Genomic DNA, 24,648 nt, shown 5'->3' with positions numbered 1-24,648 from the left:
GTATTACCAAATCAGGATTATTTTATTTAATTGCATGGCAAATTTCAAGCAATCTAAGGGATCTGATGACCCAAATCACACTGAATTTTAAGCATTGGAAACAAGAAAATTAGTGTAAAATACTGTTAATTTATTAAACTCAGTCTTTTCCTGTTTAAGGAATTTTCACAAGATATTTATGATTTCATTGATTTTTCAAATTTTGCATTTAGTCAAGTTCAGGATTACTAGTAGCCCAACATACTGTAAAGTCTATTTGCAGCCAATGAACACCACCAGAAAAATTCATTCTTCTTGGTCCTAACCTCTGTGCTTCTTAAAGTCTTAAACACCAGGAGCATGTGAACTAGGAACCAGTCTTAGATAACACCAATTGTTCTGACACCCTATTTATTCCCATACTCTTTCTGAATGCTGCAAACACTATCTATCACATAACTAGAAGAACTGTGACCATCATGAAATATTTCTTATCAATCATGTGAATGGAAACATTTTTATCATATGCTAATGAGCACTTCGGTTGCATTACCTGTGTTTACACTGCTAAATACATCCACTCGTGGAAGAGATCCCTGGCTCGCAAACTAAATGGTGAAGCATGGTGTCCATCTACATTGCTCATAGCTAAGTATCTCTAGAGAAGCCCAAGCATGTCTATAACAAATATTACATGTTTTTGCATGCCCTCTAGGTTCTATGTGCTGCCCCTGTGGTCCAAAAGCATAACTATATTTTTTTCTGTGTTCAGAATATCCACAATTATATAAGAACAGGGCTATATACAGATTACTAGAGGGTTTTTTGTTGCATGAAGTTATACAAATGTGCAATATGACATGAAGATTGGTATGACAGTGATTGAGGGTACAAAACAGGCTTTGATTATGCATGTCAACAAAAACAGTGTTAGGAGGTCTCCACTGGCAAACGAGACCAAGACTAGTGCAGTCTTACACATATCACCTACTGGAAGGGTTTTCTGTGGTGAACTACCCTTATATCCACAAGATTTTGTTTTAAAGAAAACAAAATGGTTCACATATGAAGAGACCACAGAATGAGTTGAAAATTATGACAATTGTACTATCAAAGGACCAAGACACAGGTGAAAGTAGAGAGCTAAGATATGTAACAATGTACAGGTATTTGTTATGAATATTCACTAAGACAACAGAAGAAATATCATGACCCACAGGACTCAACTATACCTATCAAGAGGATATAGGATCCAGAATACAGGCAAATTCAAGTTAGAAGGGACCTTAGGAGGTCTCTGGTCCAGCCTCTTGCTCAAAGAAGGCTCAACCTTGATGTCAGACCAGGTTGCTCAGGGCTTTAACCAGTTGGATCTTGAAAACCACCAAGGAAGGAGACTGCACAAGCTCTTTGGGCAAGATGTTCCACTATTCAACATTTTCTTTGTGAAAAGGTTTCATTTATTTCTTGTCTGAAACTCTCTTATTTCAATTTATTCCTTTTCCTTTCATCTTTCTGTCATAAACCACTGTGAAGAACCTTGCTCCATCCTCTTAATTATCTCCTCATAGCTATTGAGAACTGCTATTAGGTTCTCACGAAGCTGTCTCTTCTTCAGGCTGAAAAGACACGTTTCTCTCACTTTTCACCACTGGATCAGTGCTCCAGCTTCCAACTATCTTGGTGGCCCGCCAAGCAATATTTATGGGGGGAAAATGGCTGATTAAGCCATTCTAGTGGAGACTATCTTTCAGTTTCAAAGATAAGGAGAAAATATGTTGACTGGAAAATAATTTACTCTTTGTGATCCAGCTTTTCTTTCCCCCCCCCCCCTCAAACACACAAATGTAAACATTATTTTCTATGTCATGAAAACTAAATAGCAATTTTTTTCATCTATGCTTCTGCACAAGTTCTTCTTTAATGATAATTTACCAATTCATTTTCAGTATATTAACACTTCCAGAAATTTATTACTAAAATTTAACCTTCACAACTGTCCATGCATTCATTATTACTCCTGTGGTTAAAAATTCATCAACCCCAACACAAAAATAACTTTTGTTTATGCACTATGCTAACTCAGCTTCTAAACCATCCATTCTGTAGATACATACATAAATGTTGCTTATGCATATGCCAAATTCAGAACTTTTGTTATACCAAGGTAAGCATAGGAATAGTTTGGAAACGAAAATTATGATACGGTAACTAACACTGGATAAGAGCAAGCACATAATAAATCAATAGTTATTATACAATCATATTCTGAAAAAAACATGTTTTACCATCATATAATTTAGTATGAAAGAATAAAAAATTCAAATGCACATTGATACAGATATTTTCATATGTAAACCTCTCCATATAGCATATACTCTTAAATAAATAAAAAAATATAGACACTTAAGTAACTATCCTACATTTTAGAGATTTTGTTGTTGTTTTACACAGAACTGAAAATTGAGACATTTAGGAAGAATTCAGCTCAGACAACATTAGCCATTAAAAGTTAAGTTTCTAGTCAAAGCTACTTATGCAGGCTACCTCTATAGTAACTGGAGGAACCACCAGAAAGTGTTTCCTCTCAGTTATCTTAGCTATCATTTTAAAACCAGAACAACAGTTCTGAGGATATTCTGAGAATATGGTTCTCTACTCTAGCTTACATAGGAAGCACATATTGAATGCACTCCTATACATGGACCTAGTTTTATGAAATAACTCTGCTTTAAGTGCTCTAACTACATTTACACAATTTTGTAATACAGGTATAATTTGGAAGCTTGCATTGACAAAAAAGAGTCAATTATTAGGCATCTGAACTGATAAATGCTGATTTACATTTATACTCATTTTTCCTAAACTATTAATCAAAGTAAGAAGAGTAAGAATTGTGCCCTCAATTTGAAATGCTTTCAAGTATAGACTATGAAGTCCATTGATAGTTCTAATACTAAATGTATTAAGAAAAGATTAAATAAATTTGACTAAGGAGATATGGAGAATATGAGAGTACATTAAAAAGTAAGAAAGAGGTGTGTTACCATGCTTTTCCATGCTGTAAATCTGCAAATCCATGGACAATGACTACACATACAAGCAAATGAAAGCAGCTGACCACGTACCCACACACCTTGGCAGAGGTGCACTCCATACTCGTCGGCCACCACCAAGACAAATAATCTCTGAAGCTCCTTCTAAACGATATCCAGATGAACAGGAAAATGTCAGAATATCTCCCACTCCAAAATTAAATCCTATTCTGTTACCAAATTGGGGGATCCCAGGATCTTCACAAGGTTCAAGGTTATACTCTGAAAACAAGAGAGCAAGTCAGTTTGTATGAGTGAGAACATGTTTTCTATCAATCATATTTGTAATCTTGTAGTCTAGTAATTTCTGTATATTTCCACCTGACTATCAATACAGATTTCAGATTTAAAAACAAAATGAATGCATGAATGTTGAATTGGCAATTATACTACATTAAAACATAAGACTAATGAATACATTCACGATGTTTTTAAGATGCATAACACAATATGCTTTATCACTCTTCTAAGAGCCATAAATGTCCCAGGTACATAAAACCAATGAAAAAAATGACACAGCATAAAAGCCTAAATAATTGACACATGGGCTCCTCTGGAATTTCACTAACTGAAATTAGCCTAGTTCTGTTTCCTCCCCTCACTTGATAATGTTTCTTACAGTTAACTGTCATCTTATTTATCATGTAGCAGAAATGTCTCTACAGAGGCACAGAGGTTTACTTGCTTTGAAATTGTTGTCCTTAGAAAACAACTTATATAATTTTATGATTCAGTATATGTATTCACCAAAATCACTTCAATTTTAAACTTTTTTTTTCTCTTTACATAAAATACTGAAAAAATCTTTTTTCAGGAGCCAGGTATTAAAAGTACTTTCTTACCAGAGAAAGAAATATTAAATCCTTCATATGATATTGAAAAATCTGAAATAAAGCGCAACTGAGCCCTGAAATTTCCATATAGACCAGCATTGATTGGTGAAGGAAGCTCTGAACCAGTCAGACGTGCTAATGGCTGTGTGAAACTGCCATTCTCTGTTATTAGTAAGTAGTCGTGATGATCCTCCAAATGAAAGGTGTAGAAGGTGAACTGCACCCCTATTAGAAAAAGTAGAATTAGATTTACATATCACACTATGAACACCAATGCAATTAAGCCAAGGATTAAATTAATGCATTTCATTATGAATCGTGGTTCAGGAAATGAAGATAATCCAATTTTTCTAAAGATTAGTGTCTTTCCTGATTTTAATATTAAAATAACTTTGTAGCAGGTCTTTTGGTTTTGACACTATCTTTCACTTTTGCCTTTAGCTGCAAAATATGGATGCTTGATTTATAGAATTCAAAGATATATGCTTGCATTTTTATGTAAAATCCAATGACGCACTATGTATGTCCAAAATTACAAACTGTTTATGGCAGAATTGGAAAGGTAAACCTTATTTCTTACAGTCACCAGTATCCTTGTATAGCAGCAGTGAAAGGAAAAGTTATAAAATATATGACATTATATCCTCATGGCACATACAGTAACAGCAGCACTTCCTCCCCAGAAAAGGGAGGTCTCTTAATAAGATGTGGCATATATCAACAGTATGGTTTTTTGCAAACCATCACATACAAATCACACATCTAGAAAGGAAGATCTATCCTGCAACACAAGAGCAATATAAAGACTTAAAGGTCAAGACAGACAAATTACTTTTTCTGCATTTCTGTAACTAAGAGTTAGACCATGATCTTTGGGTAGAATGCACAGAAAAGTCAAGAGAAAGAAACAAGAGAAAATATTAGCTAGCTTAAGTGAACATTGAGACCTCTAGTGTAATAGCATTTTCAGTTTTATCATAAAAGTTATAAACCAATGATTCAGGCTCTGTAAAATATATCCAATGATGTAATGCTTAGGAAAATCCATCCATTCATGTGACTGAAGAACAACATAGTATATGAAGATTGATGATCTTTGGGTACTCTTATGGACAACAGATTTTTAGTAATAGACATAAGTTAATCAAAAAGTACACAAATACTTCCCCTTCCTACTTCCCCACTCTCCCCCAAGAACTTCCCAAACACGGTAACAAAATCCAAGACTGAAGCTGCATATACTGTGCTTGACACCGTTGTCTAAACATAGGAATCTTATGCCCCTGTGGTGGGTTGACCTTGGCTGGATGCCAGGTGCCCACCAAGCCACTCTGTCACTCCGCTCCTCAGCAGGATGAGGCGGGGCAGAGAAAATAAGATGGAACTCATGACTCATGAGTCGAGATAAAGGCAGTTTAATAAAGCAAAAGCAAAGGCCGTGTGCAGAAACAAAGGAAAACAAAAGATTTATTCTCTACTTCCCATCAACAGGCAATGTCCAGCCACTTCCCAGGAAGTAGGGCTTCAGTACATGTAGTGGTTGCTCCAGAAGACAAAAGTCGTAATAATGAATCCCCCCTCTCCACCTCCTTTCTCTTAGCTTTTATTGCTGAGCAGATATCATATGGTAAGGAATATCCCTTTGGTCAGTTTGGGTCAGCTGTCCTGGCTATGTCCCCTCCCAACCTCTGGCCTACTCCCAGCCTACTGGTTGTTGAGACAGCCCTGATGCTCTGCGAGCAGTGCTCAGCAGCAGCCAAAACAGTGGTCTGTCATCAACACCTTTCTAGCTACTAATACAAAAGGCAGCAGTATGAGGGCTGCTATGGAGAAAATTAACACCATCGCAGCCAAACCCAATACACCCCTTTAGGTGTTGGAAATTATCTTTTATAGACTTCATATGCAGCTTTAGAAGCTCTCAGTACAATTTTCCTGTAGGTTTTTTTTACAACACATTGGATCCCTGAGGCTGTCTCAAACGAACAAGCTCCCCCAGGAGGCAGTCACGGCGCCAAGCCTGACAACATTTAAGAAGCATTTAGACAATGCCCTCAGACATATGGTGTGAATTTTGGGGTTGTCCTATGCAGGGACAGGAGTTGGACTTGATGATCCTTGTGGGCCCCTTCCCACTCAGGACATTCTATGATTCTATGATTCCAGACATCAGACATTTATGTGAATACAACTCAATCACACCTAGTAAATACAGCTTGTAAGGGTATTGGGACTATAAGGACACTTGGTTTATGAGGCTATCTCATCAAGGACTTTTCAGAATAGAAAACAAAGACAAGAAATGAGGGAAGTAATAAATTATATACACACATAGACAAGTTTTAATGAGCAGGATTTAGCGGAGACACTAACAAAGACCAGAACTCTTAAGTTGCTGACTGACGGGTCATTGAATGTATCATTGTAATCTTGTAACAGTTCAACCAGAACTTAGTAACTGATTAGAATTGGGGAAAGAAGATTATCTTGAGTCTCATGGAAATTAGAAATTTACTGTGGAGTATTTGAAGGAATTTGTAAGATTATGTAAAACTTAATATGAGATTTTTAAATGGCACTTGAAGACTGTAAAACTTTTTGTGGGATTTTTAGGGCCAAAGGAAGAGATCATTGTGGATAAGGGAGAAAAAAGTGGGGGCTAGTTAAGTCTGTCTTACTAATCCCTGCACTTAACCACAACAGCCTGCCCTCTATCCTTTTTAAACTCTGTTCCTGACTATTTAGTGTGTAAGTAAGTGCATCCTCTGTCCAGAGCACATGTGTGGCCACTAGTGAACATTAGTATGGACTGCCTGGAGAGCAGGATGAGGTCAGGGGCCAACAACCTGAAAAACGGTTATTGGTCATATGGGAGCAACACCTGGAAGGAGTGGGATCTGGGGACCTACTCCTGGGCCAGGACTTGGAAGGCTGTGGGAGCACATGCATGTGTGTGTGTGTGTGAGTCTGTGTCACTCCTAGCAAACTCCTGTTCCCATCAGCTCAAGCAGAGAAATAATATTTTGTTGCCTGTGGTATTCATGTCTGTTTCAGTGATGTTGATGTTTCTGTGTGTGCCAATAAAGACACAGTTGTGCCTGTCCATGTTAGTCTGTGCGACCAGCTGTATATGTGTATGTACTGTATATGTGGATGTACTGACATCTTTGGAACATATGCTTAATATTGCTGTCAGCTGGGCATAGAAATGGGAGCAACAAAAGAAATCCATTGGGTAATAGAGACCTCTGGATTGTGCTTACCTTTAAAGAGATTGGAGAACTATTTAGCCTTTTCAAGTAGATATCTCCTTCTCTTCTTATAGCTCCACACTGCCCCCCCCCCCCCCCGACTTGCTGTAACTTGCAGATCCAGATAAACACACCCTTACTTAGTAGCACTGATATAGAAATTATATGATGGGGTTGTGTTTTATGCATAGGATGAAACTAGATAATCTAAGAAATCTATTTTGGGTTTTAAAAATTCTTAATTTAATAATTATATGAGCAAAGCCATTCATATGCTTTGAGTAGCCTATTTATTCTCCTCGATTGCGTGCCTAAATTGGCAAAAATCACACACTGAATTTTAGAATCAAGGTTAGGTTACATATCTTTTGAGCTAATGCATATAAATTTAACATTGAGACTGATAAACTCTGAAAGGGTTTAATTTTTTTGTCGTAGTTTTACATAGGAGACAGTGTTGATCTGACATGAAAAGAGAGCTCTTAAGAGAAAAAATGTGATATATTCAGAATGAGGCTGAAATTCAGGCCATATTTGTTGCATTTACTGCACTCAAAATTAATCTTGGCCCTTTTTATGCATTCATGAATACTGTAACAACAAAATCAGAAATGCCAAAGAAAATTTTATGGTAGTAACCCAAAATAATGGAATCCCTGTGAATCACAGCTGAGCTTCACTGAGTATTGTTCAAACACCAAATGTGAGGTTTAACTCAAGGGAATGTTTCAATCGATTTTCCAGATTGCCATGACATTTCTAAGGAAAATCCCAAGGTATATGTCAGCAGTAGTTGTACAATTTAGTTTTCTTCAGAAAATATTCTAATCACATTAACAAATGCTATGTGACAGATTGTGTCTTCTCCAGAGAAGAATTTTAAAAGATATGTTCAGGTAGCTTCCTTCTCATTCTGCCTAACATGTATCTTTCTTTATAAAGGGAATATTTAAAATCTGAAATGAAGACAAGAAGATATAACACTCTAATGTAATTTCTCAATATTATAATCCAGACTGTTGGGGGATGGGTAAATTAACCCTTCTATCAGTAAATGATTTAAAATATACCATTGATACTCCACAAATTTCACTTCACCATATATTGGACTGCATGCTAACCACAGACAAAATACAATAATTATTGTCATGATAGATGCTTCCTTTCCTCTTCATAAATAATACCAATTACTAGACATATTAACTGTATTTAAAGTGCATGTTCCATTCCCTAGTTAACAAATTAAAAAAAAAAAAAAATATCAAGTTTTAATGGACATTCAAGAATCATAATGCTGGTCCACATGAACTCAAATGAAAATCATTCCAGAATTCCAGAAGTTTAGATAAACTTGAACTGTAAAATTAAAATATAAATATTCATATTGCAGATTATGTTATTTAAGACAGTATATAGAAACACAGAAATATTTTTTCTTAGCAATACTACATATCCAAATGTAAAATACAATTCTTAACTAAACACATGCATTTAATTGCCTGCTCTTACGTAACAGCAGTATGAAGTTACAACATAAAAATGTGTGTTTAAAAAAGTACCCCACGGCATTCTGGAGCTACAATTTATATACATTTTCTTGGTAGTCTGCCATTAAACTAATACATTTTGTCAAAAAAAAAAAAAGGCTAAAGAAAACATTATGTATTTTTTAAAAATAATATCACTAGTTAATGGCCAGCAGAAGATACTCCTTGAGATTCTGAAGTTGGAATTATGTTAGACATGAGACAGAGCAGAAAATGAGATTTTCAGAAGAAAGGTTTTCTCCCTCCTTTTAAAATAACCCATTTATGTGTATGGGACTAATTTTCCCAAATGGTAACTACCTAAAACTTAGTCACTCAGTCTCCCCTTGGACAATTCATCTGGGGTCTATATAAACTACCTGGACACTAGATGATAGAGATAAATAGGCACCTTCAGAGAATGGTTCATTCCATCTACTTTAGATACTTTTTCTGGGTGAGATGACTCATATTATTCATTTATCCATTAAATACAGAAGTGGCGTAATGGACTAGCTTAGTCAGACATAGAACTTTACCGTTGGAAGTTTAAAGTTAAGTTAAGTAAGCCTGTGACTTATTGTCATAAAAAGAGAGATATCTTCTTCATACAGTACTACAGGAAGAGCTTAAAGTATTAATACTTTTTGGCCAACAAGAACAAAATACAAGACGTTCATACACTATTTCCTATTTCCTACTCACAGCAAATCCTCACTCTTCAATTGCTTCCAGCACATCTTTGAGCAGCACGAATCAAAATGCCTAAGTCAAATTACAACATAGCATTCATATTTAATATGTTTTTCCTTAATAACATTTCCGTAAGATTATATAAATTTATTGACACAAACAAGAATGTGCTTGTATTTATATATGTGTGTGTGTGTATATATAAGTATGGTGTCGTTGTGCTTATCAGCACAGTTCTCTGTGAGGGAAGTCTTATTTTTACGTCATCAATAACTCTTTCTTAGAGGAATACATCATCAGTATACTTTTTCACATTTTTCATGCCCTCACAGAGAAAACTGATGACATTCAGAACTGAACTTGCCTTCCTTCTTCCCCCTTTCATTCCTTTTTCTGTATTCTTTCCAGTGTTACAGATGCAATTCTCCTTTGTGTGTTCTTATCACCTCACCTTATTTCTATTAAATTTCTCTTATGATGCCTATCTCTATTTCTCTACTTCCCTTAACATTAAATTCTTATGCTTCTCTAGCTCTTTCCATTCATAGTATGAGAGTACTACGCAGTCACTCCTACATTTAAAATAAAATACCAAAACAAACCTAAAAGTTTGACCCATCTCTCCTCATCTAGTCCCAAAACCTTTCTCCTGAAAGCAAACAGGACATGTTGTTTCAAGGAAATTTTGCGACCTGGAATTCCCAACTTCCATTTGTGTCCTAAGCATTTTCTAGCCTCTCCTGCATGGCTTATATATCTTTGAAATAATTCACACTAAGAACCTTTCTCAGAGAAAAGTTAAAACCAGTATTACACCTTTATCTTGAAATCTGCCGTCAGCAAATAACCATACTTTTTTTACAAGTCTCCTGTCCCTCAACTTCTGTGATCAGTCATTATCTAATTCTTTCTTACCTCTCTAAATGTTCTCTTATTGGGTTCTGTTATTTATTATTTTTTTCCCTCTACATTTATTTCTAAACTATAATATTTATTCAATCCATAAATACATATTAAACTGCCATTTATATGCTGCCACCCTGAAAATGTGTCTCGGTAAGCTGAAATGGTTTCTTTTCTTCAAAATAACAGGACTTTTCTTTCTGACATTTCCTTGTCAGCAGCTAGTCATAATGTAGAATCTCACATAATGAGCAATCTTTTAAACAACTTCCCTCTCATTAACTTCATTCCTTTTTTATGCCATAATATGAATAACATCTTCACTTAAGTTTTCACTTCAGATTCTTCTTTTGATACCAAGTCTAAATATCAACGACTACTTCCAATTAATGTCTCTCTAAGATAAGGCATTTCCTTCTCAACACAGAAAAAGCATTCATCCTCTTTCATCTGTATGAATTAATGTGCACACATCCAAACATCTGTTACTTGGACTATAAACTTTCAGAGAATTTCTGCTCTGTGGAAAGGATTAAGGCCTAGTCCACATCTGGAATTCTAGGAATTACTACAATAAAAATAAAAAAAAAAAAAACAAAACCCAGCAACACAATTCCTAGTTCATTGCTGCTAACCAAGATTTAAATGTGTACGCAGAATACTGTACTTACATATTAAAAAAAAAAAAGGTGGAAAAAGAGAAAAGTATTTATTTACCTTTTCCATGTGTAACATCCACAGTCCATGTACAATTCAGTGAATTTGGATACAGATCAGGATAGCCAGGGGATAAAATTGTTCCACTAGGTCCTCTAACATCTCCACCACATAAAGCTAGAAATAACAAAGAAAGTAATAAAAAAATAATTAATATAAAACTTACAGATGAGAGAAAATATAAGAAAAAAAATTTTAAAAACTTCTGGCTTTAAAATGACTTAAAAATTGTTGGTCAAATGATTCAGCAATTCCACATATAACTGCAGCCCATTTTTACATGATATGAAAAGAAATACAATGAATAATTAACATGCTTTGTAATAGGTACTAAGAAAATGAAAAGCAGGTTTCTTTAGCTTTTTTTTTCACAGCCTCTGTGAAAAAGTCTCTGTGAAAGTCACAAGTTCAACAGGAAGATGACGGCAGAAGAAGATACGGAGCCAAGCAATATCACTTTAGCCAGGAGCTAAGGATGGAGAGTTAAAATGGTAAAGAGTGGATCTCACTATTGAAGAATTATTGACTGAAAATATTATTGCAGGGAAGCATGACATCCTCTCTTGTATCTAATTATTGGATATACATCTATATCTATAATGCAAGTGATAATTACAATTGCCAATGTAAGAATAAGTCTTTCTATGGTATCAGTAGTGACTTTGTAAAAGTAATCAGTAACTGAGCAATCTAAAAATTAAATTACAGCTAGAATTAATACAAAATACAAAAATAAAATCTTACAACACTGGCATAAATATCTTCACAATTCACCGTTATGTTTTAATGAAGAATTTTCCATTCCAGAGCTTTTGAAATACTAAACTGATTGAGTAATTTTTAGTAGTAAAGAGGCTCTTATACCTTAGAATTATCTTTTGTCAATAACAGTGATTAAAACTCAGTACCAAGCAGAGTTATTACATCATAGTTGTCTGAATATAGATTATGTCAGAAGGAGAGATTATAAATACAAATTAGTATTTCTACTTTTTTTTTTCTTCAAGATTAAAAACATGTATTCCTTTTATTTTTCTTAGCCTAATTACATGTATTACCAAAATTGTTTTGTAGAAATACTCCAGGATGCAAAAAAAACAGTAAACTATGTTACTGCCACCAGATTTAAGTCAGAAAATATAGACTGTTTTATGAAAGTTGATTTCAATTCTTAATATGAATGGCTCTTCCAAATTAATTAACATAAACTCTCCCTTTTCAGCCTTAAGTAGTCAAGCTCCCAACCAATGTCCTGTCAGAATTTTTATTGGTGACAACCGTAGTTTCTCAAAGCTCACACCTTAACCTAAACCAGTATTCAGCACTCCCATTTTTAACAATAAGGTTTTCTCTTTAGCAGATGTTAAAGCTGTGGAAAGGCAGTTTGGGAGACGTAAATGGCAGTTACTTGTCTGCAATTCCAATTGATACAACTATCAATCCCTCTTCCCCTTGTATAAACCCTTGCTCACCTATTGCTCACGTCTGTGCTTCACAGCCTGTGCCACACCAGCAAGGGTGAGGGAAGGAGCCTGTCACTGGCTGGAGGAGCAATACCTCTTTCTGAGAGAGGCTGCCCCACCTGCACTAGCTGGTGTAACCTGCTCCTACTCGTCCTGTAACGTCAGCAGCAGCTACCAACATAGCACTCAACAGTGTGGATCATAAAGGTGGGAGAAGTTTGGCCTTTCAGTATATGAACAGTGCTCAACATCTTCATACTTCTTCAGGAGAAAAGTCATGTGAGTAATTTGTAACATCATCCATTTATTCTACTATGTTTTGCTATTTATTCTACTTATGACAATTTCTGCTACACATTGATGGGGTAAATCATGAAAGCTATGCTATCTTTGCTTTTGCTATTAATGCTGTTTATTTGAGAATGAATATATTGGCCAGTCATGATTTTCTGCTTGTGGAAGTAAATTCAAAACTGATTTGAGGACAAGCCATACAGTGAATTGAGAGAATATTCCAAATGTATCTTCTATCTTACCTGTACCTAAGCAGACATTTGTCTCAGGGAAATATATGTATTTTTCAGACATTTCAGTAGCACTGTGGAATGTTTTCGTAAAGGTCAATAATTTTTCATAATGACGTTATTGCATTGCATGCCATCACTATCTTTAGGACACTGAATAAAAAGAAGTATACATTTAATTACAGTTTTCTTATAAAGCAGAAACGGAACTTCATCCTATATCCTAGGATGAAGATCACCCTATTTTGCCCAGCTAAATTTGTTTGATTGTACTAACTGACCACATTTCTGTTTTAAAAATGTATCTATCTTTGTCTGGGTAGCCTCATGATTTATTTGTGTGTGCTGTTTCTCTTGCCAACTTTCTAGCCTTTTTGGCCTAGTTGTAAGCTGGAAATTTGCAGATCCAGTACCATAGGCTGAAATAGGACATTCTAGGACCACAACTGCCCAATCTCATAATGGTTACTGCAGGGCAATAACCTCCCAGCATACTAATTTTCCTCCTCACTTCTCTGATGAAGAGACAATGAAGTTAACCACTGTCCACTTATCACCTGATCTTGCTATATTTAGACCTTAATAAAACAGAATCAGGGCTATGACAGCATGTTATTGAAGCTTCTGATGGTAACTGTCTACTTTGTCCATACCTTAGGTCAGCCCTATTAAATAAGAAAATGCAATCAGTTTTTATAATCATGGGAAGCAGCCCAAACAAATAATGTATTTTACAGTGGGTGTTTGGAAAACCTTTCAGGAACGCAAATGGTGACAAGACATCTATGGCATGCCATCAGGCACTCAGTGTAAGGTTAGCAGATGGCAAAAAAAGGCATCAAGGGACCAGCATTTTACAAAACAAAGCCAAGCTGACAGATCTGAAATATAAAATGTGCACTGGTCCTGATAAGATGGCAAACAGCCCAAGCATATAATATCACTACTAGTATCTGACTCTTTTTCAGAATGCAAAGGAAAACAGAAACACATGAAAATAAAAACAGCAAAAGATGATAAACTCCACACATTTTTCCAGATTCTACAAGGAACCCTTCTTTCAGTTGATCTGATTATACAAAGATGGAAGCTAGGGCAGACTAAAAGTAGAATGAATACATAAGCAAACAACTGGAGCACTAGCTTGGTGTTCTAAAGTGGAAAATGGAATATTGTGTTGCTTACACACTAACTAATAATTTCTTTGTTACGCAAGCAGAGAAGCTGAATCAAGACATGCTTAATTTTTTTCCCTCTGTTACTATTTTTTTCAGAATAGTGAGAAACAAAATAGCAAAAATAAAGAGAATAAAAAACAAAGAGAACAATATATAGAAGTGACTGTATGAAATACAGATAGGTGCCTGGATGTAGAGTATAAAGTACCTCTACAGCACTGTGGTGATCAGAAATGATGTAACAACTTAAGAAGCAAATTTTGGATAACTGTGAATGAAGATTAAAACTTAATAGTGGAGTTCAGTGGCTAAACCAGTTGTTTAGGTAAAATAAATTCTTATAGTGTTAGGTTGATTACTTACACTTTCTTTTGTTGTAAATGATCATAACTACCTTTGTTTTGCTCACTAACATGAACAGTCATAACGAAGTGACAGCAAGCAAGCTTAGCTTACAAAATGGCCCTATATAGTTTGAAAATAATTTTTGGCCCAAACAATTTTAGAACCTTTACTCAGGCTACTTGCAAGTGACTCAATGGGAGACATGCAGACCATGCTTCATCCATGAAATACAATAAGCTAATAAGCAAGGAAGGTGACATTTTTTGTTCATAGATACTTTTTTCCATTTTTTTTCACATCTTCTGTTCTATTTTTACCATATTTATATTTTACTGCAAAAGTCACTCTGTATAATCTCTTCCTGCAAATGTCAGCCTGTATAGCTAGCTTAACATTTATTCACAGAAAAGCCTCTTACCTCTTAAATTTTGCTTTTTATACCATGAAATAAAACTCAACAACCACTAATTATGTTCTCTGTCATCTGAGGTCCTTGAATAAGGTTTACTACCTATTTAAAACTAATTTATTTTGATGTAACACAAGTCAGTCTCAGAGTTATGGAGGGTACAGCAATAACGTGAACTTATCAAGAAAACTGGATGTGAGAAGAAGGGGGTCACCATATCCAAGAAGAACAGAAAACTATCAAGCCAATGTATTCGTCATTTTAGTAAGGCAAGAGAAAATAATACACATATATGTAAATACATGTATCTGTGTATTTCTACATACAGTGTTCACTAGCAATGCAGTAAAAAAATAAGCCATATCGTTGTCCCTTTTTAGCCTGACTGAAGATGGTGATATCTGGGAAATTAACAACATTTTCCACATTTTCAAATTATGTCATCTACTATTTTGATATATAAAGATTTTTCAAGAGACTAGCCATAGGTCACCAACTATAACTCAGAAACTAACGTACAATGATATATGATCTCAATTTTGGGGGGAAAAGAGAAACTATACATAAGAATAAGAGAGGCCTTCAGAAAAAAAAGACTTTTTTTTAGTAAGGTCATCCTGCTGCAAGTACAAATAAACGAAAATTATTTGTTTTCAAAGGTGATGGGAAGACAAAACATGCTTTCATAACTGGTTAGTAATAACGATTAGTTTTACAAATGGTTTCAAGCATCATCGAGAAAAACGAAGAACATATTAAAAACTATGTAAAAAATTAATAACGTATTAAAAATTAATAACATATTCAAAAAGGAAATCTTAAAGGTTCAGGAGCAGGCCAACCCCATGTGCTGAAAGATGAGCTGGTGGGGTTGAAGACTGGCCTGGTCGAACAGAGAGTTTTGTCTGGAACTCAGGAATAAAGGAGAGTTTATGACCTTTGGAAGAAGGGACAGTCAACTCAGGGGGACTACAAGGATGTCGTGAGGTTATGCAGGGAGAAGATTAGAAGGGCCAAAGCCTAACTAGAACTTAATTTGGCTACTGCCATAAAAGACAATAAAAAATGTTTCTACAAATACATTAGCAACAAAAGGAGGGCTAAGGACAATCTTCATCCTTTATTGGATGTGAGGGGAAACATAGTGACAAAGGATGAGGAAAAGACTGAGGTACTTAATGCCTTCTTTGCCTCAGACTTTAATAATCAGACCAATTGTTCTCAGGGTGCCCAGCCTGCTGAGCTGGAAAACAGGGATGGGGAGCAGAATGAAGCACCCATAATCCAAGGGGAAATGTTTAGAGACCTGCTACACCACTTTAGACACACACAAATCTATGGGGCAGGATGGGATCCACGCAAGGGTACAGAAGGAGCTGGTAGAAGTGCTCACCAAGCCACTTTCCATCATCTATCAGCAGTCCTGGCTAACAGGGGAGGTCCCAGTTGACTGGAGGTTAGCAAATGTGACGCCCATCTACAAGCAGGGCCAGAAGGAGGATCTGGGAAACCACAGGCCTATCAGCCTGACCTCCTTGCTGGGGAAGGTTATGGAGCAGATCATCCTGAGTGCCATCATGCAGCATGTATGGGACAACCAGGGGATCATGCCCAGTCAGCATGGGTTTATGAAAGGCAGGTCCTGCTTGAGTAACCTGATCTCCTCCTATGACAAGGTCACCCACTTAGTGGATGAGGGAAAGGCTGTGGATGTTGTCTATCTGGACTTTAGTAAGGCCTTTGACACTGTTTCCCACAGCATTCTCTTGGAGAAACTGGCTGCTCATGGCTTGGATGGGCATACCGTTCGCTGCGTAAAATACTGGCTGGATGGCCAGACCCAAAGAGGTGTGGTGAATGGAGTTAAACCCAGTTGGCAGACAGTCGCAAGTGGTGTTCCCCAGGGCTCAGTACTGGGGCCAGTCCTGTTTAATATCTTTATTAATGATCTGGATGAGGGGATGGACTGCACCCCCAGTCAGTTTGCAGATGACACCAAGTTGGGTGGGAATGTTGATCTGCTGGAGGGTAGGAAGGCCCTGGACAGGCTGGATCGATGGGCCGAGGCCAAATATATGAGGTTCAACAAGGCTAAGTGCTGGGTCCTGCACTTGGGTCACAACAACCCCATGCAATGCTACAGGCTTGGGGAGGAGTGGCTGGAGAGCTGCCTGGTAGAAAAAAGACCTGGGGGTGTTGGTTGACAGCCAGCGGAATATGAGGCAATAGTGTGCCCAGGTGGCCAAGAAGGCCAATGGCATCCTGGCCTGCATAAGAAATAGTGTGGCCAGCAGGACTAGGGAAGTGATTGTCCCCCTGTCCTCAGCACTGGTGAGGCCGCACCTTGAATACTGTGTTCATTTTGGGCCCCTCACTACAAGAAAGGCGTTGAGGTGCTGGAGCATGTCCAAAGAAAGGCAACAAAGCTGGTGAAGGGTCTAGAGAACTGGCCATACAAGGAGCAGCTGAGGGAACTGGTGTTGTTTAGCCTGGAGAAAGGGAGGCTGAGGGGAGGCCTTATTGCTCTCTTCAACTACCTGAAAGGAGGTTGTAGCAAGGCGGGAGTCGGTCTCTTCTCCCAAGTAACAAGAGATAAGAGGAGAGGAAATGGCCTCAAGCTGTGCCAGGGGAAGTTTAGATTGGATATTAGAAAAAACTTCACCGAAAGGGTAGTCAGGCACTGGAACAGGCTGCCCAGGGAAGTGGTTGAGTCCCCATCCCCAGAGGTAGTTAAAAGACGGGTAAATGTGGTGCTTAGGGACATGATTTAGTGGTGGACTTGCCAGTGCTAGGTTAGTGGCTGGACTTGATGATCTTAAAGATCTTTTCCAACCTAGACTATTCTATGACTCTATGATTCTATATACTAGTTCAGAAAGAACCACAGAATGAAGAGAAGATAAACTCATTTATACATAGGTGTGTTTCTATATATATAAATCTAAATACAAGTATATATGTGCATGTTCTGCACATATGTACAGAGGCCCCATTACATTCATTTGCTTAATTAACTCTAACTTCCAACTAAAAATCTAATTCTAAGGTTATTTTCATTTATTGTGTAATTTAATAATAAAAGGGAAATATAAATAGTTAAAATTATTGAAACAGTGAATTAGAATTTGAATCTTATATACTGTGCCTCATAGATCAAGAAACTTCAGCGTATGTCTTCCCTAATGTCCTGGTTTCGGCTGGGATAGAGTTAATTGTCTTCCTAGTTCGAAATGAGAATAATGTTGATGATAACACACTGATGTTTTAGTTGTTGCTAAGTAGTGCTTATACTAGTCAAGGACTTTTCAGCTGCCCATGCTCTGCCAGCTACACAAGAAGCTGGAAAGGGGCACAACCAGAACAGCTGACCCAAAGGGCTATTGCATACCATATGACATCACCCTCAGTATATAAACTGGGGGAGTTGGCTGGAGGGCAGCAATCACTGCTCAGGGACAGGCTGGGCATTGGTCAGTGGGTGGTGAGCAGTTGCATCGTGCATCGCTTGTTTTGTATACTTTATTATTATTATTATTATTATTATTATTATTATTATTCCTCTGTTGTCCTATTAAACTGTCTTTATCTCAACCCATGGGTTTTACTTTTTTTCTGATTCTCTCCGTCATCCCACTTGGTGGGAGGGAGAGTGAGTGAGCAGCCGTGTGGTGCTTAGTTACCAACTGGGGTTAAAGCATGACACCTAATTACAGAAGATGTAATATGTCTTAAAATGGGATGCAGTCAAGTAGTTACAAGTAAATAACAATATGGACATCAAATTATTATAATCAGGTTCTGGAAAGAAACCTTGGACTTGAGTCGTATTATGCAAGAGGCTAACCTAATAGAAACTAGTGCAGCCTACATTACTCACAACATAAACTGTTAGATTCTTACCTTCTTATTTAAACTTACCAGACTAAGACATGCTATCCATTTCCTGTTCTGGCATCTACCACACTGAATATTTGCAGCAAGTTTTTTAGCAGTTGTATTTTAATAAAAATATTGGGTTTAGCTTATAGATGTCTTAAAAGAAATGACATAGCACCTCTTCCATATTTCTTGGATATGTTCCTCATGGTACTGGGCAAGTCATATTTGCTAATTCGTTTGGACATCTAGGTGTTTTCAATATAAGCATTAAATGTTTTCCATCTTGCTTGAACATTTTTCTTGTTTTTTATTAATTTTCTTAAGTAAATTAAGATCAAGTGGAATGACAATATTTATTCTTAATTCAAATAATGAATAAGAATTATTATGTGTTAGCATGCAATTTCATGTTATGATGAAGGGAATAAAAAGCACTTTACACTCTTAATTACGTATCTAACTTTTACATTAATTTTCCAGTCATTTTCAATGGGATTAATACAATACTTCATATATTGGGTGGAATAGGTTTTCTCACATATATTCAAAGTGTAAAAGCAAAATTCTATTATAATATTAATGCAGAAAGAACATGATAAGACAAAATTTTCTCTTATTTGTTAAGCACTGGAGGAGATTACAGTCAAGAAATTCAAGGGTGTCCACATAGATAGGTACCCAGTGAATCATATGTAGATGTTAGACAGGAATGGTGTAAATATAACACAAGTAATATTTTCTAAGCAAAGCTCAAAACCATCTATTTGCTTTCTCTTAAGTGTGACTATTTTCTGAAGGGTTGTATATATTCTCATTTGAAAAGAATGGGTTCTATTTATTTGTATGTTTTTTTTCCTAGGTAATGAGTCCCATGTTTATGGTATATAGACTAAACCACATCTTCAGATGAACCATTTCAAAATAAATAAATGTACTCAGTAATATTGATTGTTTTTCTCTGGTCCATGTAGATAAAAAAGCTGTTTACCCATGAACCAAAGAAGGAAAAAAAAGGGCAAAAGTCTAGGCCCAACTCTTTTGGAAAGAAATAAAAAAGTATTTTGCCAAGACAGCTATCCAGAAATTGGTCATACTTAACAACACTAAAGTTAGAAATTAACAGCATCTTTGTAACAGTCTACAGATAAAGTCATTTCTTGAAAAGAGACTGACGGTTTGCTAAAGATCATGTTTTACTTTTCGTTCTTTGAAGAAACCTTAATTTTATGGTTGTATAACTTATTTTAACATAGTGGAGTTGCTGTCTTGAAAATTGTACATTTCAAGTACTGTATAAATTCAAGTGGCTTTAACCACAGTGAAAGGATGAGAGGTAATGAGTATGACAGGAAGATGGGAAGTTCTCAGTAGATGTTAGGAATATCTATTGCGTGGCCAAACAATGGCACAGGTTGCTCAGAGAAGAAATGGAATCTCCCCCCTTGGAGATAAAACTCAGTTGTGTAGGATCCTGAGCAACCTGATCTAACATCCAGATTGGACCGGCTTTTTGGGGTATGGATTTGGAGTAGATGACATTCTGAGGTTCCTTTCAGCTATAACTGTTCTATGATTCTGAAAATATTTTCCTTAAATATTTATCTTTAAAGAGCAGAAGTAGATTCTATTATCCTCAAAGGTCAGAGCGCACTATTTTTATCTTTTTTTTTTTTTTTTTTTTTTTTTTCCCCAGAAATGCTTTGCTATACTTCTGTATATGTAAAATTGTGTTTGGGTATGTATGTATACACACACACACACAGAATACATATGTGCACTGAGGAATAGTTGCATGTCTTATCTATATAGATACACACAAAAATCAAAACTAAAGGAAATTACCTATGAAATCCTTCATGCGTAACAATTATTCAAATATGAATGAATTATACAGCCTGTCATAATCACCCCCTCAGGCCAATCTTTAGGGAAGGAAACAGTTTGCTTCTTCAGTTTTAAACCATCATTCTCAGTATTGTCTAAATGTTCCTATAGATAATGAAGTGTGACTTCCCTGATAAGCTTTTTGTCATGCTTATCTGTGCAACATCCAAATACCTCATGAAAAAATTAGCTTACACTCCTTCAAAGAGTATAATTGCAGTGAACACGATCTTCCGCTTTGAGGAAGAACTAGTTCTAAAAAGTCTATTTTTTTTTCCTTTTCTACACCCTTCTCCTCCTCCAAAACACACTCATGGATTGTCATGATCTGTCTGCACAAGTATCATGGTCTGTCTGCATATTACTACATGATGTAATTATCAAAGAGAGATGCAATTATCAAAAAGAATAATCATGAAAGAACTCTGCTCCTCAGAAACTGTCAGAGTAATATATTAAATGAGCAAGAAGAGTGACCAATATGTTTATTACTGGTATGATTAATACAAAGCCATACTCACAGTTTATGCAAAGAACAGACCATTTAGCAAATGCCCTTTTTTCCCTGGGGGTGCAAGGACTGTGGATGCTATTTAAAAACATTCCACCAGAGAAGAAATTTAGCAATGAAATTAAAATTAATTCAACCATGAATTGATTAAATTTACTAGAATAAATGTACTCAATCCTGCCTTTAGAACATATTTATTCAATGGACAATTGCCATTTAGCAATGTGCTCTGGAGAAAAAAAAATACTCATTTACTTAATGAATTGCATGCTAGTTCAGCATCTTCATGAAGAAATTTATCACAATATGTAAGTTTATTTCACAGCAGAGCACAGTATTCATAGGGAGTGTGTTAATACTGTTTGTTTTATATGGTTACCATCTAGTGCCTATCACCATAAGAAAACACATCTTAAGTTTATCGCCTATTCAGCAAAATATGGTCCCCTTGACTGTAAGCTGTGGGAGCCCTGCAATTCTTCATTACACGAACCTGACTGAGAAGCAGAATCCTTTAGGAAATGGGCTTGCTGAACTACGGAGTGCCATTTTCAGGAAAGTGATTATTCATGCCCATTTCTACTACCAGAAATTTTGAGTATCATCATATGCTGACATGTTCAACCTATTGAAATATAAAAACCAAAGGGTTTGATAACTAAATAAGCTGAAGGCCAAGAAAACCCCTACCATTTTTTAAAGAAAGAAATATAGTAAAAATGAATATATATTCCATAGGACAAATCACACAGGATTCAGTAAGCTTTTTCATTGGTCTTCTTTCAAATTCAGCTTTTTCTTTCTGAGTGTCCTGAGACACTAAGAACTGTTTTACAAAAATATACTACCATGTGCATTATGTAGCTTATAAAAGTTCAGTGGATTTTTTTTAAATACTACTCTAGAATTAAGTGGGTACGTTATTCCTGATAACATTTTTATCATCAGAAAAGCAAGTACCATGCTCAAAGGCAAAAAATTATTTTGAGAGGAAAACATCTCAAATACACAACTTAATAGACATTACAATATGCTTTCTTAATATTAAATATAACTGATATCACCCTAACTGGGAAAATGGATTGAAAAGAAAAATTCAGATAACAAGAGATGACTGAAACTATTAGATGTTTTTTCAAGCAGATTTTTTTAATTATATGGTAGAGACTCCAAAATGTATGACATGTTACTCGATACCATTTTTGTCTGTTGTAACTATCATATGCTTAATCATCAGGTATAATGTGGCCCTAATCAATTCCTACAGTGATCGAAGGGTGTCAAGCTCTTTTAACAAGCTAGGAACACGGTGATCAACATCAAACAGGAGAAAATGCAGTTTTTGAGTCAGGTATAAATAAATCACATCTCATGTTTCATATGTCAGCACACCCGTGTCCATAGATGGATACCCAAACACAAATATTTGTAGCTTGTAGTAAGTGTTTTACAAGCAGATATACATTAACCTTGCATGCCTTGAGCTAATTGGCAATCAGTTAGCTCATGATAACTTATATTCAGACAGACATATCTTCAATAATCTGCTGATTTAAAGAATTATTTATTATTCTCTACTTTTGTTACTAAATATCTCATCACACAGTGGTATATAATATTTATTTCCTCTAACTATTCCTTTTTTCCTAAAAATAAAGGTTTTACAAGCTCCAACATTTAACTCATTTTGACTAATAATGGTTTGGAAAAATGTGTATATTTTAAGGTACTCTGTATTTTATCCATTCATTCTTACCATCACAAGTTGGGAGTGGGTGACTCCACCAGTGATTTTTTTCACATAGCAAAGGCTCCTCATGACTCAGCCTATAACCTGGATCACAACTAAATGAGACAGTGGAACCTATAGAGAAGTCATGTCCATAACGACGTCCATGCACTGGTATGCCAGGATCCAAGCAAGAGTAAGTATTAACAGTTACACCTAGATTAAAAACAAAACAAAACAAAATAAGAGAGTTAAATAAACAACTTATAGATTTTTTTTTTTTTTTTTTATTTCAGTAATTCACTGTGCTGTGAGTGGGAGTGAAGGCTTCATTATCACACATTTTCAGTGAATTATCCTTGCATTATGTTTCTCTGTGTTACTGTTATAAGATGTTATGGATAATGAATTGCATCCTGTCACTGTTGCAGAGAAAAATGTCCCATAATTTACAGGATATTTAGTTTGATCTTACCTCACTAACATTAAGTGATTTTGTCTCTTATGCTGATGTTCAAAAGTTTGATGATCACTCAAAATTCTTATTTCCAGATTTTATTTTTTCTTGATCAAACTTAGTTATCCTCCTAAAATGCTTTTTATTTCTTTTTGTATTTATTCTTGAAATATTTACATAGATCAATTATTTACATAAATAATTCTCACACCTAATGTTATTTGATATGTGAGATATTGAGAAGATAAAAAATAGCAAAAAAAGGAGTAAAGATAAGTTGACTTGATAAAGAGAATTTTAATGTGTGCTAAAAAATTAAACCTTCTAGATTATTTCCCAGTGAGAAGTTTAACCTCATTATAAAAGAATCACGGAAAACCAAAGAAAGAAACAAAAACTCTAGGAATATTACTGAAGTTGGCAAATTAGAAGAAGTATTCAGTGTAAGATTTTTTATGGGTGTTATTCCTTTTATTCCTACACAAAAGCCATAAAATAGCCTTCTTTACAAAGAAATTCAGTGTGGAAAGAAATAATTAGCATAGAAAATAAGAACATATAAAAGACTTCAGCTTTCAATAGGATATTTCAAGAGAGAAATGCTGAATAGAGGACCATTAATCATTATTATTATTATTATCCAGAAAAGGGAAATCAGAATTTGGTTGTACTGGATAATATAAGATGATGAACCAGTAAGAATTAAATAAAAAATAAAACTAATACGAGATGTCTGTATATAAACAGAAGATGTTAAGCAGAAAAAACAACTACTGAGAATGGTTTATTTTGTGTAAAAATGGTAAAGACGTATATTTTCAGTGTTTTCTGATAGTGTAAATTTAACTTTCATTCTTCACTAGTATAAAGAGAACTGTGGGGTGGGGATCAATTTTAGAAAAATGTGATTTTATAATGAAATTGAAGAGTTCCTTTATAATGAAACCTCAGATTTCCTTTCCAACTTTTTTAATTGAAACAGTTTGATATAAGGATGTTTATAATAAGTGCAGCTTTACTCTTTTTGCTGTTCACATTTCCAAAGTGTAATTTCATTATTTATTTAGCCAATAATTTTAAGAATGTAGTGGTTTCTGTTGGCAATATTAATCTAGTTTTCCGGATGTGTAAGGATAGCCGTCCTTTAAACATCAGAATGGATGAGAACTTAACAAAATCATCACTTCTACACAATGCAGAAGATGATAGAAATGGAATTACGTTGGTGAAGGTTAGGAAAGTAAAGAATTTTGGAAAAATAATAGATTTTTT

At 35.5% G+C, this 24,648-nt stretch overlaps 1 protein-coding gene across 1 annotated transcript in view; it reads right to left on the bottom strand.

The window, feature by feature from the left end:
* Positions 1-24,648, bottom strand: part of CSMD3 (CUB and Sushi multiple domains 3) — a gene marked incomplete at both ends in the record, with an annotated part of 751,074 nt that overhangs the window by 275,503 nt on the left and 450,923 nt on the right. Inside the window, 4 exons of the mRNA XM_082307341.1 lie at positions 3,108-3,296; positions 3,917-4,132; positions 10,998-11,114; positions 22,947-23,135. Of these exons, the coding sequence (XP_082163467.1) occupies positions 3,108-3,296; positions 3,917-4,132; positions 10,998-11,114; positions 22,947-23,135 (711 nt within the window). The remainder of the gene's footprint in view (positions 1-3,107; positions 3,297-3,916; positions 4,133-10,997; positions 11,115-22,946; positions 23,136-24,648) is intronic.

Source organism: Platalea leucorodia, assembly GCF_965183815.1.
Source record: "Platalea leucorodia genome assembly, chromosome: 1".
Classification (NCBI taxonomy): Eukaryota; Metazoa; Chordata; class Aves; order Pelecaniformes; family Threskiornithidae; genus Platalea; species Platalea leucorodia.
This window is presented reverse-complemented; position numbering and strand designations above follow the sequence as displayed.